The sequence below is a fragment of the Clytia hemisphaerica genome, unplaced genomic scaffold, assembly GCF_902728285.1.
Source record: "Clytia hemisphaerica strain Z4C2 unplaced genomic scaffold, Clytia hemisphaerica genome assembly, whole genome shotgun sequence".
NCBI lineage: Eukaryota > Metazoa > Cnidaria > Hydrozoa > Leptothecata > Clytiidae > Clytia > Clytia hemisphaerica.
Window position 1 is genome coordinate 711,470 of NW_027104248.1, and position 15,870 is coordinate 727,339.

Genomic DNA, 15,870 nt, shown 5'->3' on the forward strand with positions numbered 1-15,870 from the left:
AAATTTTACAATTTTCTATAGGGTGTTATGTCATTTTTTAAGAAAAGGTTCGCTCACTCCTGTATGGATATAAGAACAGCTGATTTTGTAAAGGTCTGAAATCTCTGTCAAGGGAAAGGGTTAAGTGGCAATCAGAAATTTTCTGCTTACAGTTATTTTGATTAGTTTTGATGGCTGAATAAAAAACTCATCAAACTTTATTCTTATCACCTTAGAGATAAATATGGGCGCAAACAAAGTATGTTGAACCAAACCGAGCAAGGTGTACAGGTACAATAAATATCTTTCCTTTTGATGGTGCGATGGGAGGGAATTACAGTTTGTTTTTCAACTGGAACCAAAATTCAATGGTTTTCTAAGTGAAAAGTTGAATTCTCAAGTATTTTTACAAAATCATTTACAGTCAAATAATTTTTAGTTAACGTTTATGTATATGAACATTTTTGGCTAGAGTTTATCATTGTGTAGCGAAAATTTCTTGATTATCTCTTTTTAGAACCCAGTCTCTTTTTCGACCACTACAATTTACTTACCACTTAATCAAAAAAGAAAGGCTATATCTGTTGAGATGTTGTAGTTCTTCGTTTAGGAAAATTTAGTATACTTGGCATCAGATCTTTACAGAATCAAGAATAGACAAGGGTTAGAAGATTTACTTTCATTGTGCAGAAATATATATTTTGATCAAAAACAAAACAATAACAAAGACATATACATGTATATCAAAATTTACAAAGAGGCAAGAGAGAGGAGTTGAGGGAGTTCGTAGACGTCGTTGACATTTAATGTTTTTTGCCAGAAGCTGGACGGACGCAAACATCGATTCCATTTCTGAAGACAAGACCGTCTGGACATTTTCTACAAACAGCTCCAGTGTTGGCGCATTGAACGTAGTAGGTTGGTTTTCCTGGGTAGCTAACTAAAGCTCCAACAGGTTGCCAATTGCATAAGCTTTGTGGGCCTAAGATTTGAGAAAAAAATTTAATTTAAAGAAATTATTTGCAAACCATTGTGTATGTTGAGAGAATTTTTCAGTTTTATAAGGCCAAAAAAGGAGGTCCCTGAAAATGAGGAATTAGACAGCGTGTATACGTACATTTTGGTGGTGGAGGTGTGGTGGTGGTGGTGGTTGTTGTGGGTTTGTGTGGGTTGACGCAGACTCTCAAGTGGTTGTCGAAAACTGTGTTGGCTGGGCAATCGAAACAATAAGCGATCCAGTTGGAACATTGGAAGAAAAATCCTGGATGATCATCACTGACTCGGGCGGAAAATCCATCTTCTCTCCATTTGCAGAGTGAGTTTGGACATGGTTCTGCGGCGTAGCATGCTAAAAAGAAAAAAGTATGCTAAACATCAGTCCAGTGTAAAAAGAAACGGCGAACGGCAGAACTTCCATTGTTTATACATTGTCAGAAAAATCATTGTTTAGAGATTTGCAATCTTTGGTTTAGACAAATAAGAGAGACAAACTTACCAGCAATAAGGACGACGGCAATGAAAATCTTCATTTTGATTCTTTGTTGATGTTTATCCGATGCTCTTCAATTGAAAGTGGATGCTTGAGCCTTGATTTCTTCCACTATTTATAGTGGAAAGCTAATTGATCGTTAATTGGAACAGTGATTTCCCTTAATGACTTCCTTACCACAAATTTTAATCAACGACTTCGTTCAGATTGCTCGTTATTCTTCAATTAGAAATCAACCCGAATTTATCAGCATGGCAATGAGATATTTTGTTGACATTTCAATCAACGATAAATTGTTTGGGATAACTATGGGAAAAAGCACATTATAGGACACCGGCCTGTTCGTCAGTCTTCCATAAAATTTATCTGTTACCCAAATTTATCTGTGCAGAAATTTTCATCCGACACACTAAAGCTCTAAAAGGTCGGGAAAATTTTCAACATTTGTAAAGTTTAGCTTGCGGAGTTTTGCAAGACCGTGTAAAGATTCTGCAGCAGGTGGCCTGGACCCTAGCCCTCGTTTTTGTGGATTGGTGGGTTCAACCAAAATATTTTCAGATTTACACACAAGAGTAGTTGAACCCAATTTGGGATGCGGCACATTAAAGATTAGACTCGTAGAAATTCCTCGAGAGAATTATATTTTGATACTCCCGAAACAATCCCACAATGCATCGCTTTTTTAGAAAAATCCAAAACTCTGATAAGATCTATTTCAAAATGATGCAAGGTGGAGAATATCAAAATTTTTGTTTGCTTTGATTTCTATGCTAACCAATCGCAATGCTCTCGAGATAAGGAATTGGAGTCTCAAATGATTTTATCACAAATCATTTAAAAGACCACTTTTAAGATAAGATTTTCAAACTTTCTGAGGTCATTGAAGTTTTGGTCTTAGCGGTCCAATTCACTTTTTCAGGTTGGTGAGCTAGGCAATAGCCCCCCCCCCCCAAAAAAAAAGAAAAAAGAAAAGAAACAAAAAGTGTGATTTAGGTTCATGCAAATACTTTCGCGAGATAAAAAATTCGCGAAATTTACGACATGATGAAGAAATCTGTTTAGCGAGCAAACTTTCGCGAATCAAGACATAAAAATGAGAATTTCCACATGAAGGAAAAAACAGCTTAGAGAATACAGAGAATACTTATTGAATTAAATTGACAGTTTCGTCTTTTGACTTAAGAAGCTAAACAGGAGAAAAAGTTCCACAGTCCTTACATTTTATTTTGAGTTAAAGGTTTCTTTTTGGATACCTTATCGGGGAAAGAAATGTCGGGGAAAAGTGACGAACATTTTGAGGGGGTGACGAAATTTTCCCCGACGAATTTTTTCCCCGATATTTTATCACCCGACCAAAACTTGTACTCGATTTTTTTATCTCCGACCAAAACTTTTACCGCTGATTTGTTTTCTTCCGCCCGAAACTTTTACACGGTTTCCCCCGATTTTTTTTTATTTCAGCAGAATCAAGGATTTCTATCGTAGTTTTCCATTGTAAACGTTTAACAGAACAAACAAAATGACTTTTTTTTCAAACGAGTTCTTTTGCCTAATGAACACAAAAAGCTAAATCAATAGTTTGATAAAAAATAACAATAGTGACACAATTGGTCGTCGGTCAAGTCTTTAAAAAAAATCCAAATATCGACAAAGTTTTTATGAAGATGTACTGAAAATCTTGATAATTCCTTCTTATGCTCTATATTTTGTCGGGAACGTTTAAAAAATTTGGTTGGGGAAAAGTGACGAATTTGAAAGTTTGGTCGGGGGAAAGGGACGAAAATGCCTCTAGGTGACGAAATGTTTCCCCGACGAAAAAAAAACCCCACTAAATAAAACTGCGACATTTTTTTCCCCGATTTCATTTCCGGGGGGGGGGGGGAGGGCACTCGATTTCTAGTCGACTGCGTGTGCCGCCAAAATATTGGCTTTCAAAATCTGACACTTACATGCAGTGCATCTCTTGAGCTCTCTACCCTTACAGTGCATTTTACCGAACGTTTTAAGACTTGCGATTCAACAAACCCTTACAGTGCATCTAGCTAAAAGAAGACCCTTGCAGTCTCTTGCAGTGCACTCTATCAAAAGTACACCTTTACAGTGCATTCTCGGTCTCGAAAAACTTACCCTTAAATGCAGCACATGCCGTGGGTTGACTCATATGAGTGCCCCCCCCCCCGGATTTAATTGTTCCTTTTTAAAGCCTTTCTTGAAAAGTTGAATCCGCCTATTTAGTGCTCTTCGCTTTTAGAATTCTTTGATAAATAAGCTCTTGCTAAGATATGGTCTTCTGTCATTGATTTGAAGCAACCTGACAAGTAGACCCTATCATATATCCCCTTCTCACAGACCTACTGGAAACCTTCCTACTGGAAAAATTGGCCAAAATATCGTCCCCAGTGAAAAATTATTCCTCAATTTTTATCTCCACTGAAAATAATCAAATAAACCAATCCTCACTGCAAAATATTATGCTATTTTCCCATCCCCACTGAATTTTCTGACTAGAAAACAAAGAATTTAAAACCCTGCCATAAAAAAAATGGGAATATCAATCCCGATGAAAAAATCCTACCAGGTCTATGACATAAGATCACTAGAAAGGGAATAGTTTTAGGAGGCGGGATAAATTTGAAAATGGAGGTTAGCCCGGAGCGGAGTAAGCAATGGTGGAGTTTTTTGTGCAAACTCGGCGCACATATTTTTCTCCCGCGTTTACTACACTCTAACGGACGATAGCATCGTCAAGAAATCTGACAAGAAATAGAAAATATTTTTAGTACCATAAAAAAGTCTGAATATTGAATATAGAATCAGCATGAATCGACAAAAAATAAAATCACTGCCCCATGAGGAAGTCGTTCCGTGGTTTTATCAAGATGAAGATAAATTCGGACGAAGCTCATTAAAATCTTAAACACCAAGCTGTGCCGTTAATTTAAAAGTAATTGGGAGGGTCGTGCATATAATCTATTTTCAGCAAGACATAGATTGTGAAAGCTTGATTAATTTCCGATTTTTCACTGATTGCTTTAATTTTAAATGAGTTATTTAAAAGTAGAGAAGGTAATCTGTGTTTGATAACATAATAATTTGTGCGGCAGACCACTTATTAAGTTTATTAGATACACCCTCATAACAACCCTACAAACATTCCAAGTAAGAACGTCTTTTTCACGTTTGTAAAACATCCGCCTTCTGGGTAACTGAGACTGTGAATTGTCAAAATTTTACTAGTGTTTTTTTGCGATGCATTGATTGTTTTTTTGCAAAAATGTTGAGGAAAACTATGGGGAACCTCATCTCAGACAATATGAATGGTGAGCGTAGCATCTGGTGTTTCTAGCGTGATTACGTGATTTCGAAAAATTTTCGTGATTGTGTGATCAGAGGTCAAAACGTGATCGTGATTTAAAAGATTTTTGAGCCGTGATGCGTGATTTGGACTTTTTCAAAAGGATGCGTGACTATCCAAATTGTTTGCTGATTTTCGTGATCGTGATTGAAGACAAAAATTTGCTTGATATATCGTGATCAGACTTACCGCTGGGAGGCCTCTATTTGAGCAAACAGATATTTTCCGTAATGCAAGTTAAACAGAAGTTAAACACTTATATCAGGATTTTGCAGGATCTTCCTTCCGTAAATTTATTCAAAATGGTGAAATTCCTAGGTAAAAATAACGATATTTCAAATACGCAGAGAAACTCTCCAGACTTTTCTTATGCGCTTTAAAATTTGTCTTTTTCCACGGCGCGGAAACTTAAGATAAATCACTGCAGAAAAGGTTTACGAATGCTACAGGAGGAGGTTGATGACACTTTGTGATGTCTCCTCCAATACTATACTGTATGGAATACTTAAAAAGTGTTTTTTTTTAATGGACCTAATACAGTAGATCACTGGGTACGAGGAAAAGGTGGTGAATAAGCTACTACTTTTGTACGAGATAAAACGATAAAACCCATGTTCATTAGGAAGCGATTATTAAGTATAGCATATATACCGGGGTGGAAGGGATTGTTCCGACACGATTACAATTTTGGTACCCCAACAAAATTCTCAGCAGAAGTTTCATACTCCGCCATTTAGAATAGAACTTGTCTTTTATACAACTTTCCTAAGGGACATAACCGAAATACAGTATGTATCATCAACTTCATTTCTATCATGTATTTCATCTATCTAAAATAAGAAGCTTTCCAACTAATGGCACTTCGACCAGATCACTTCAATCATTGAACTTGAATTCAATATGAGGATTGAAATGATCTACACAGGAAAAATGATTTGCAAAAAGCTTTCCGTTTAAGTTTTTGACCCTAGGCCAAGTGGCTCATTTTATGATACATTGTAGCCGAAGATTTTTGATAAGATTTCATTAATATTTTGTTTTCAAATAATGGGAATAATATTTTCATACCCTCACAAAATTCGTGATCAAAATTTCATACCCCAACAAAAATGCTGGAAAATATTTCGTACCCCTTTCCAATCCCCTTCCACTCCGGTATATGCTATACTTAATGACCGCTCTCTTACAACTAAAGCGACCTGATGACATGAGCAAACCTCACCAAGTCTGGCCATGTTCGTTTGAAAATTACACAAAATTGCATTCTAATTAAAGCCCTTGTCAAAAGTTAGTCTTTTTTCTTCTGCCAATTAAACTGAAGCAAGTTTATCAAAGATATTTTTAGGAGTGAATGGCCGGATATGTTGCAGGTGTGTTGAAACTACTATCTTTTTCTTGCATATTTAACGACTTGAATTACAAAAAACCACAATTTGCTTGCCCCTAGTTATACCCATAATATTTTCATTACAATAACTCAACGATTTTTGAGGTCACTCGTTAATCTTAAAATGGACGTTTTGCAGCTGACTTTAATTGCCAGAAGAAAGGCACATTTGGTTCGTTTGCTACCAGATCTAATTGAATGAACATAGGCACATTTGATTTAACCGTAGAAAATATCAGTGGCCCCTCAAGCGGTTTAGTTTGCGTGATGATGTGATAGGGACTTTTTTCTTGCATGATAACGTGATATGTTACGTGGAATTTTTTCTTCGTGATTTCGTGATCAGAGGTCAAAATTTGATCGTGATTTGAATTTTTTTTAAGCCGTGTTACGTGATTTGGACTTTTTCAAAGGAATGCATGATTTATTTTTTGCTGATTTTCGTGATCGTGATTGAAAACAAAAAATTGCGTGATATAGTGATCAGAGTTACCGCGGGGGGAGGGGGTCATATAAAGTTTTAAAGGTTTGAAGATTGTGAGATGGCCTCCCTGGATAATTCTTACCCATAGATTTTGAAGCAATCAGAAATATGAAATTCCATATTCTGGAATTAGTGGGCATTAACTGTCAAATTAGTAAGTAGGAACAGCTTTGTAAATTGTAAAGGATGTCCTTGCTCAAAAGTGGGGAGGCTGAAGTCTCCCCAGTCTCCCCGCTTCCACCGGGCCTGTTACGTACTAACAAAAAAAACAAAGAAACACCCTTACATCTGTTTTGATTTTCTCTTTTTTTTCGAACACTCTGTATATACTCATCTGTGAATGATGGGCGACAAGAGATTTCGAGTTTTGTGTTTTTTACCGGTGATTTTCTACCCAAAAGGTATGATCTAGATAATGTTTTTTTACATAAGAACTTCAGTCTCAATGGTTTTGAATGTATAGCATAATAAGCCAAATATCAAGTTTGGGGTGGGGGGGGTACTAGGGTTGCGAGCTGACTGGGATGTCGCTAGATTTTCGACCCTTGGATCCTTACCGGGACTCAAAAGGAGAAAACAAAGAAAAAATTTGTGAATTTTACGAATCTTTCTGGGACAAATTTGACCAAATTTCTATCTTTCCGTCGGTAAAAAGTTGAAATTTTCCCATTTCTCCGACCCTTAGCGGGACTGAAATTTGATTTTCTGATTTTTGACCATTAGCGGGACTTTGGAAATCCAAAAAAGGTACCCTTAAGGGCGGCACATACCGTACCCGTATGTTAGAAACTTCAGTTTTGGGATTCAGGTACTTTGAAGCCTTCTGATTGTAGCTTTTTAGATATTTTTTGCATAGAATTTTCTTGCATATTAAGGAGGTTGCTTGTTACCTTGCTGGAGTTAAAAAACAGCAAAAACGGGTTTTTCAACCTTCTAGAGGTTGTAATTAGCCCCACCCCCAAGTGGTTTTCGTGATGGCCTGATAGTGACTTTTTTTCTAGTGTGATCACGTGATTTGGAAATTCTTTTTTTGTGATTGCGTGATTTGGACTTTTTCAAAGGAATGCGTGAATATCCAATTTCTTTTGCTGAATTTGCGTGATCGTGATCGAAGACAAAAAATTGCATAATATCAGATCAGACTTACCGCTGGGGGCCTCTTGTAACGTTCAATACAAGATTTTTACGAGAACTGACGCACAGATGCTGTCCTGTAATACACATTTTCCCATATAGTTGACCCAGCAAACATTTTTTCGATGACCGAAATTTTGAAGAGCTACCTTATCGTAGGGATAAGGTTGGGTCGATTTTTAATTGAAATATAATGAGCATTTTTTGCAGATCAGATCTTAGTCGTTGATTAAAATTTGTGGTAAGGAAGTCATTAGGGGAAATCACTGTTCCAATTAACGCCCAATCAGCTTTCCCCCATAAATAGTGGAAGAAATCAAGGCTCAAGCATCCACTTTCAATTGAAGAGCATCGGATAAACATCAACAAAGAATCAAAATGAAGATTTTCATCGCCGTCGTCCTTGTTGCTGGTAAGTTTATCTTTCTTATTTTTCAAAACCAAAGATTGCAAATCTCTACAAAATGATCTTTCTGTCAATATCTAAACAATGGAAGTTCTGCCTTTCACCATTTCTTTTTACACTGGACTGATGTTTTTCATACTTTTTCTTTTTAGCATGCTACGCAGCAGAACCATGTCCAAACTCACTCTGCAAATGGAGAGAAGATGGATTTTCCGCCAGAGTCAGTAATGATCATCCAGGATTTTTCTTCCAATGTTCCAACTGGATCGCTTATTGTTTCGATTGCCCAGCCAACACAGTTTTCGACAACCACTTGAGAGTCTGCGTCAACCCACACAAATCCAAACCTGCACTACCAAAATGTACGTTCTATCATTATTAATTTTACTTTTTCAGCCCACTCCATTCGGGAATCTAGAATTTGGTATCTTTTGCGAATCTCTTGCCCCCTTTTCCCAACATACATTATGGTTTGAAAATAATAATTAAAACAAAACTTACTCTTAAATAAAATAAAATACATAAATAAATAAAATATTATAAAATAAATAAATTATTTTTCTCTCAAATCTTAGGTCCACAAAAATTGTGCAAATGGCAACCCGTTGGAGCTTTAGTCAGCTACCCAGGAAAACCAACCTACTACGTACAATGCACCAACTCAGGAGCTGTTTGCAGAGTCTGTCCAGCGGGTCTTGTCTTCAGCAACGGTATTGATGTTTGCGTCCGCCCAGCTTCTGGCAAAAAACATTAAATGTCAATGATGTCGCCGAACTCCCTCAACTCCTCTCTCTTGTCTCTTTGTAAATTTTGATATACATGTATATTTCTTTGTTAGTTTTTTGTTTTTGATCAAATATATATTTTTGCACAATGAAAGTAATCATGTGGCAATTTCGAATTCTGAAAAATTTCTAATATGTATGAAACGTTCGTTTCATAGCCATAGTTTTTCTTTTGCGTAGAAAAGACACAAGAACAGTGTTAAAAGAGATAGGGCTCTCTAAAAATTTATCATAGAATTTACGTTCCGCTAGGACAAAGTGAAACACAAAATATCAAATACACGTTCGATTAAAAATTGAAAAAACGGATGTCGATTCAATATCACTTAGAAAGCGATCAAGGTTTTTGGTCAAACTTAATAAAGTAAAAGAAATTAGAACCCAGATTCCTTCTTACCCGCCTTATCAAATAATTTCTAACAACCATCTGACTTTGCTTAGTTTGAATCACAGACCTCTCAAAAACTGCATGTAGTATATTAGTAGCGAGTTTATGTATTCGAGATAAATCGAGGGGGACTTTATAAAGCAAAGTCGACATGTCTCCAAAATGACCGTCCACTTTGCTCGACGACGGTAAAAACACTAAGATACTGTCGTCTGTTTAGGTGAGCAAAGGCGATATAGAGCCGTACATCAACTATCGACTTTGTTTTGTATCGATTTCACTTACCGTCGCCTTCGATATCCTCTGGTAGTGACATGAATCCGTTAGTGAACACCAACAGTCTAGGCTCTGTTGAGCTCATGTATTATTGGTCTGAAGAGTCTCTAGAAGAATTAAAAATTATACACCTAGATAGGTCCCTGAGAAGCAAAAGAGATATAAAAGCTCCTCCTTGGATTCTTATCGATTCACTCTTGGAAAGTAAAACATAGGTTTAGTCATCGCTGAAACTTATAATCATTTGTTCTTTCTCTACAAATAATTTGTAGCACAAGCACACAAGACCTTGAAATTAAACACGAGTCAGCTTTACGTCCTATATATCATATATCTAGCTATTGGACTCTCCCAGAAAATGTTTGTACATGGGTGGTGGAAGATATATTGTCCGGGGGTAGTGAAAAATCTACAAAATTTGTCTTGTTCGATGGGTAAACTTGCTCTGTTTGAGGGTAATTTTAAATGTAATTTTGATTCTTACCTTCCGTTGGTCAATAAAACACTGAACAAACATTCAAAAAGATAATCTTCGATCTCAATCAGGGTGTGATTGTTCTCGAAATTAAATTTATTCTGGAGTCTGAATGGTTAAATGGTGCTTTGGTTTAATTCAATGACTTTCTCACAAGTTCCAATTTCTTTTTCCTCAATTTCTTTAGACGCAAGGGAAGTTTTATTTTATATCACCCCCGTCTCACAGCCCCGGTGGAACCTTTTTCCTCAGTTTGGATGAAAATTCCTTTTGAAATCCCAATGGGGATAGAATTTATTTTGTTCCATGGTTAAAAAATCGAGTGGGGATGGTTTTGTAAACATTTGCAACAATAAATTTAAACATTGAATTTTAAGTGGGGATGAAATCAAAGTCAATTTCCCAGTTGGGCTGGGATTCCAAGGTATCTTTCAGGCAGGGACGACAATTTTTCCAAATTTTCTAGTGGGAAATGCGTTTTATATTTTCTTCTTTACACCAGGCATCAACGATGTTTAATTGAGATCACCAAAATAAGTAAGTAAGATTTTTTCTTTCATCTTCCATTTTTCTTTGACGTCAGACATGACACACCTCAACTCTCCCCTTGTAATGTATTGGATTGTAATGTAATAGTTTATTTCAAGTTGACGAACAGGTAGCAACAAAGGCTAATAAAAGTCAACGCTACTTTACAATTTGTAAGGTGATTACAAAAAGCCGACACCGTCAATATAGGTTCGGCAGTTTCTACACGGGCATGATGTAGGCCTCCATTGCTTAATCTTTTCCTTAAAAATACTAAGATCAACTATATCTCTATACTCATCCGGAATTAATTCCCAAACTTTTGGCCCTAAAAATGAAAGTGACTCCGTGAAAAACAGAGTTTATTTCTCTTGATCTGAAGTAAGGCGTTTTGCGATTTACTTTGATATTTTCATCATGTTTGAAAATTTCTTTAGTTAGATCTGATATGTTATTTTTACATTTGAAAAGTTCTATTGCTAACAACTGAAGATTTTTATGGTGGAATTTGATTGCACCGTCTTTCTCTAAAAGGTGCTAAAAAGTAGATGTATGATCAGAATACACTATCCTCAAACATCTTTCGTGGAGGTGATTTATTTTTTGATCTAGCCTGCGAACATGAAACATCCAGACAAGCGAACAATAATTGAATTGACTTCGAAAGAAGGCATTCATGAGCCTTTGTTTTTTCTTTTGATTTATGTACGGTGCTACCCTCGCAAGTGCACTGATTTTCTGGCTAGCTTTTTTATAAATCATGTTAATGTGTGGCTCAAAAGTCAGACAGTTGTCAAAAGTTAATCCTAGGATCTTGCCTGAGTTGCTGTTAAAGATGCGTTCATTCTGTATAGTAATGAAGATTTCTTTGCTGGTATTGTTAGCTATCAACTCAGACTTGTCTGCATTTCCTTTCATTTGATTTTGGGTTATCCGTTCAAATATGATAGCAGCTCCATTCGAGAGCTCCTCACCAACCTGTTCCCAAGAATCAGCTATCACAAAAGGTGTTGTATCGTCTGCATAATTCAGTACATTTCTATTTTCAAGAAAGTAGAACAAATCTCTCATGTAGATGTTAAATAGTAGCGGCCCTAGAATGGATCCTTGGGGAACACCTACTTTAACATTATGCCAGGTACTGTAATGGTCGCCAATTTTCGTTCTTTGCTTTCTATCTGATAGATAGGCTGATATGAGACCTAAGGCACTCCTTGAAAATCCGTATGCTTCAAGTTTAGCAATCAATAGTTCGTGCGAGATGCAGTCGAAAGTTTTTGATAAGTCAATGAGTAGCGCTGCAAACTTTTTCTTTTCATCTGTAGCTTTCTTCCAAATTTCAGTCATGACTAAAAGTGGAGTTTGTGTACTCATTCCTTTTCTATATCCAAATTGTCTATTGCTCAAAATGTTGTTAAAGTAGGTTGAGACTTGGGTATGTATGACTTTTTCATAAATTTTTGACAGAACTGGGAGAATACTCACCGGTCTGAAGTTGCCCTTGTCATTCTTTGAACCTTTTCTCTTATACACAGGTGTTATATCAGCAAGTTTCAATTCTTTTGGAAAAGAGTTTGACTCGAATGACGCATTTATTTCTGAGCACAAAAACTCGGAAAACATATCACAATTATCCTTTATGATTTTCACTGGAATATCTGAGCTTGGCTGTGATTTTCCTTGAACTAAGTCCTTGATAATTTTCCCTACTTCCTCTTTCGTTGTTGGTATAAAAGAAAATTTATTTAGATACTCAGTTTTCTTGATTTCAGTGACACTTGGGTGTTGTCTATATTTCTGAATACAAATTTCAGTATGATTATTTGTTTCGTCAAATGCAACATAGGGAGGCTCAGGCAAGTCTAGTTTTGATATTATTTGGCCATAATAGTCATTGAATATTTGAGCTATCTGTTTCTCGTCATTTATGATCTTTTCTTTATCCACTAAGGTATAACTCTTATTGTTTGAACCTTTATTTGAAAACAATGGTTGTACAGTTTTCCAAAACTTTTTGTTATCAGTTATGTTGGAATCTTTGAGGTTGGCAAAGTAGTCTTTCTTAGTCCTCCTCAATAGCGATAAGCAAAAAATTTTTTGTCTGTTGTATTTTGTTTTGTTTTCGTGTGTTTTATTCTTATAGTACAGGTTCTTGAGTTTGGATCTTATCATGATGGCTTTTCTCATATCTCTATTTATAAAAGGCATATTATTACCTCTAACCGTTTTATATTTAAAAGGAGCTTGTTTGTCTAAAGTCTGTCCAGATATAATTGGCAGTGGAAACAAGAATGCCTGTAACTTTTGATAGTCAAATATAATTATGGAACTTTTTTTTGCTTGTTTTAGAGAATCAAAAGCGCTACATTTGAATGTATTTTTGGTTGAAAAATTCGCGATTTTTAGCGGTTAAATTTGCGATTGTAAAAATTGAGCTTTTTTTCTACTTATGCTATAACGTCCATTTTTACACCAGTGGTAGTTCAACCTTAGTTTAAAAAGTTTTTTAAATTTCAAGGCAAACAGAAAAGTCCTTCAGAAGATATGGGACCCGAAATACCCCTTGGTAGCATTTTTCTTTGAAATATCAAATCTCCAACCTATTACTAAAAACGGGGGTTATGTTATGTTTTTTGAACTGTGCAATTAAAAGTTGGAAAATGTTAAGTGTTGGTGCATTGGTATTATTGAAACGAAGTGTAATTAACAGTATAATTGTTTGATTGAAAAGATAAGCATGAACTTATATTGCCTTTTGTTATTTTTAAGTCATTAAAGAACTTTGCTAATTCCCAAAACACTAAACACAGTTTGGCTATGGAGGTCATTAAAGAGATCGTAAAATATGTTATAATCGAAAAACTGTTTTATCAATCATATCACTACCCCCGTTTTTAGTAATAAGTTGGAGATTTGATATTTCACAGAAAAGTGCTACCAAGGGGTATTTCGGATCTCATATCTTCCGAAGGACTTTTCTGTTTGCCTTGAAATTTAAAAAACTTTTTAACCTAAGGTTGAACTACCACTGGTGTAAAAATGGACGTTATAGCATAAGTAGAAAAAAAGCTCAATTTTTACAATCGCAAATTTAACCGCTAAAAATCGCGAATTTTTCAACCAAAAATACATTCAAATGTAGCGCTTTTGATTCTCTAAAACAAGCAAAAAAAATTTCCATAATTATATTTGACTATCAAAAGTTACAGGCATTCTTGTTTCCACTGCCAATTATATCTGGACAGATTTTAGTTCTTCTATGATACATTTTATTTTTGATTCAAATTCACTGTTATCACTATTGATGATCAGATCTACTTTCATGCGAAAAGTATCACTGTTGAATGTCCTGTAAGATCGGTATCTGATTGTTTTCGGTGGCAATTTCTTAAAGTTTTCATTTAGGATTATCAGAGTCATCTTGTGAAAGTCCGATATTCCAGTGGTAATAGTGTAAGCAGTTTTCTGAAAATGATTTGGCTTATTTGTAAGCATATGGTCAATGCAAGTTGGCCTATCAGGATTTTTAAAACAGGTTGGTGAGTTAATCATAGCTTTGAGATTCAAGCCCTCACAAAAATCAACCAAAGGCTGATTCTCAATTTCGCAATTCAAGTCTCCTACAACCAGAATGTTGTTATAATCGATATCTATCGCATCTATGCTAATTTGCAGCTTTTCTAGGTGCTCGTTGATGTTATTTAAATGTGGGTTATAGGAACAACATATCAGCCATTTTTGTTTATTAATTGTTACCTTAACAAACATGCCTTCATACGTATTTTCAGATCTTATTAACTTAGATGGTAATCCAATTCTTACATAAAGCAAAAGTCCACCACCTCCATCGTTTTTAGGTCTATCCAAACGATGCGGTTCCTCAAAACCTTCTATTTCAAACTGATTAGTTGTGAAATTATCGTTCAATTTGGTTTCAGAAACCAAAAGTATATCTAGATTTCCTGATACTATAGCTGATAAATTTTCAATTTTATTCCTTATTGAGTTGAGATTTAGTTGACCAATAAGTATTTTCTTACAGTTTTGCTTACGAAGATCTTTAAGTTGTTCAAGTTCAAGCTCTCTATTAAGCATTGGAGAATCTACATCATACCTGTGCATGTTGTCTTCTTGCTGCTCCTGTCCGACTCGCTGTTCCTGTCCGTCTCGTTGTTCATGTCCTTCTTGTTGTTCATGTCCGTCTTGTTGTTCATGTCCGTCTTGTTGGTGAATCGATGTGATGTCAAAGTTTGTGCTTGCTTTGTCATTGGTTTGTGGTATGTTATCAGTTGTTTGTGATGTTTTGTGTTCGGGTAATATATCGTCTATTTTTTTTGTTTCTTTATTTTTATCTAATTGTTTGTTTGCAGTAACAGATATTACTGACGTTGGCTTTTTGGAAACTTCTTGATGTAGTATCCGTTTTTTGAATCACCTCGGACTCTATGTACTACTGCAGATGATTCGGAGTTGAGATGTTTTGCTTTTTCCGTCCATTCTTTAAGGACAGACCTTTCTGTTGGTGTTAGGTCTTCCGTTATGCTGATTCCTTTATATTCCTCGTTATCTTTCAGTGCGGATAGGTTGCGCAGAACTGTCATCTTTTCTTTTTCTGTACCAAGCACAACTTTAATTGGTCGTTTTTTATCGTTGGCTTGACTACCGATTCTTGAGATGGTCCTCATGTTTGGTTTTGGTATTTTGATCGTTTCAATTAGGGTATCAAGAAAGGCTCTGTCAGTGATTTCTGTTTGTTCAGGCGTATTTTCAGTTACTCCATGAATGATGATGTTTTTCGATCGATTATCATGATCACGCTTCTCTTTCATTTCCTCATACCTAGCTTCTTTAACGATTGTTTTTAAGCCATTCGGAGTGGAGGCTTTGGTAGCACTAGCATAGGTTTTGACTTCAGTCACCTTATCCTCTACTTTCGTTAGTGATGACTGGATTTCTTGAAGGATCGAAGTTTTGATACTTTCTCCTAGGGTGTCGATTTGTTCTTTAATTTTTTTTTCGAAGTCATTTACAGTGTACGAATCGTTTTCTAGGCTCTTATTCTTTGTTTTAAGAGTTTTCACTTTCTTTTGGTATTCTTTGATCGATTGATCACGCTCGTGTATGATATTTTTCAAATTTTCTTGGTCGCTCTCCATACATAACGATTCTATATTTTTTGAGATG

The 15,870-nt window shown here is 35.8% G+C and overlaps 2 protein-coding genes across 2 annotated transcripts; one reads left to right on the forward strand and one right to left on the reverse strand.

The window, feature by feature from the left end:
- Positions 1-629: 629 nt before the first annotated feature.
- Positions 630-1,565, reverse strand: LOC136816458 (uncharacterized). The gene is made up of 3 exons (XM_067072785.1): positions 1,475-1,565; positions 1,097-1,327; positions 630-961 (listed from the first exon to the last, which is right to left on the reverse strand). Exons 1-3 carry the CDS (start codon positions 1,506-1,508, stop codon positions 783-785), a joined length of 444 nt encoding a protein of 147 aa, XP_066928886.1. The 5' UTR covers positions 1,509-1,565; the 3' UTR covers positions 630-782.
- Positions 1,566-8,149: 6,584 nt separating this feature from the next.
- Positions 8,150-9,113, forward strand: LOC136816459 (chondroitin proteoglycan-2-like). The gene is made up of 3 exons (XM_067072786.1): positions 8,150-8,240; positions 8,387-8,596; positions 8,810-9,113. Exons 1-3 carry the CDS (start codon positions 8,207-8,209, stop codon positions 8,986-8,988), a joined length of 423 nt encoding a protein of 140 aa, XP_066928887.1. The 5' UTR covers positions 8,150-8,206; the 3' UTR covers positions 8,989-9,113.
- The last annotated feature ends 6,757 nt before the right edge of the window (positions 9,114-15,870 follow it).

Coding starts and splice junctions, on each gene's coding strand:
- LOC136816458 (XM_067072785.1), bottom strand. CDS start 1,508: ATGAAGATTTTCATTGCCGTCGTCCTTATTGCTG. Junction 1,328..1,474: donor TGCCGTCGTCCTTATTGCTG/GTAAGTTTGTCT, acceptor TTTTCTTTTTAG/CATGCTACGCCGCAGAACCA. Junction 962..1,096: donor CACACCTCCACCACCAAAAT/GTACGTATACAC, acceptor CTCAAATCTTAG/GCCCACAAAGCTTATGCAAT.
- LOC136816459 (XM_067072786.1), top strand. CDS start 8,207: ATGAAGATTTTCATCGCCGTCGTCCTTGTTGCTG. Junction 8,241..8,386: donor CGCCGTCGTCCTTGTTGCTG/GTAAGTTTATCT, acceptor TTTTCTTTTTAG/CATGCTACGCAGCAGAACCA. Junction 8,597..8,809: donor CAAACCTGCACTACCAAAAT/GTACGTTCTATC, acceptor CTCAAATCTTAG/GTCCACAAAAATTGTGCAAA.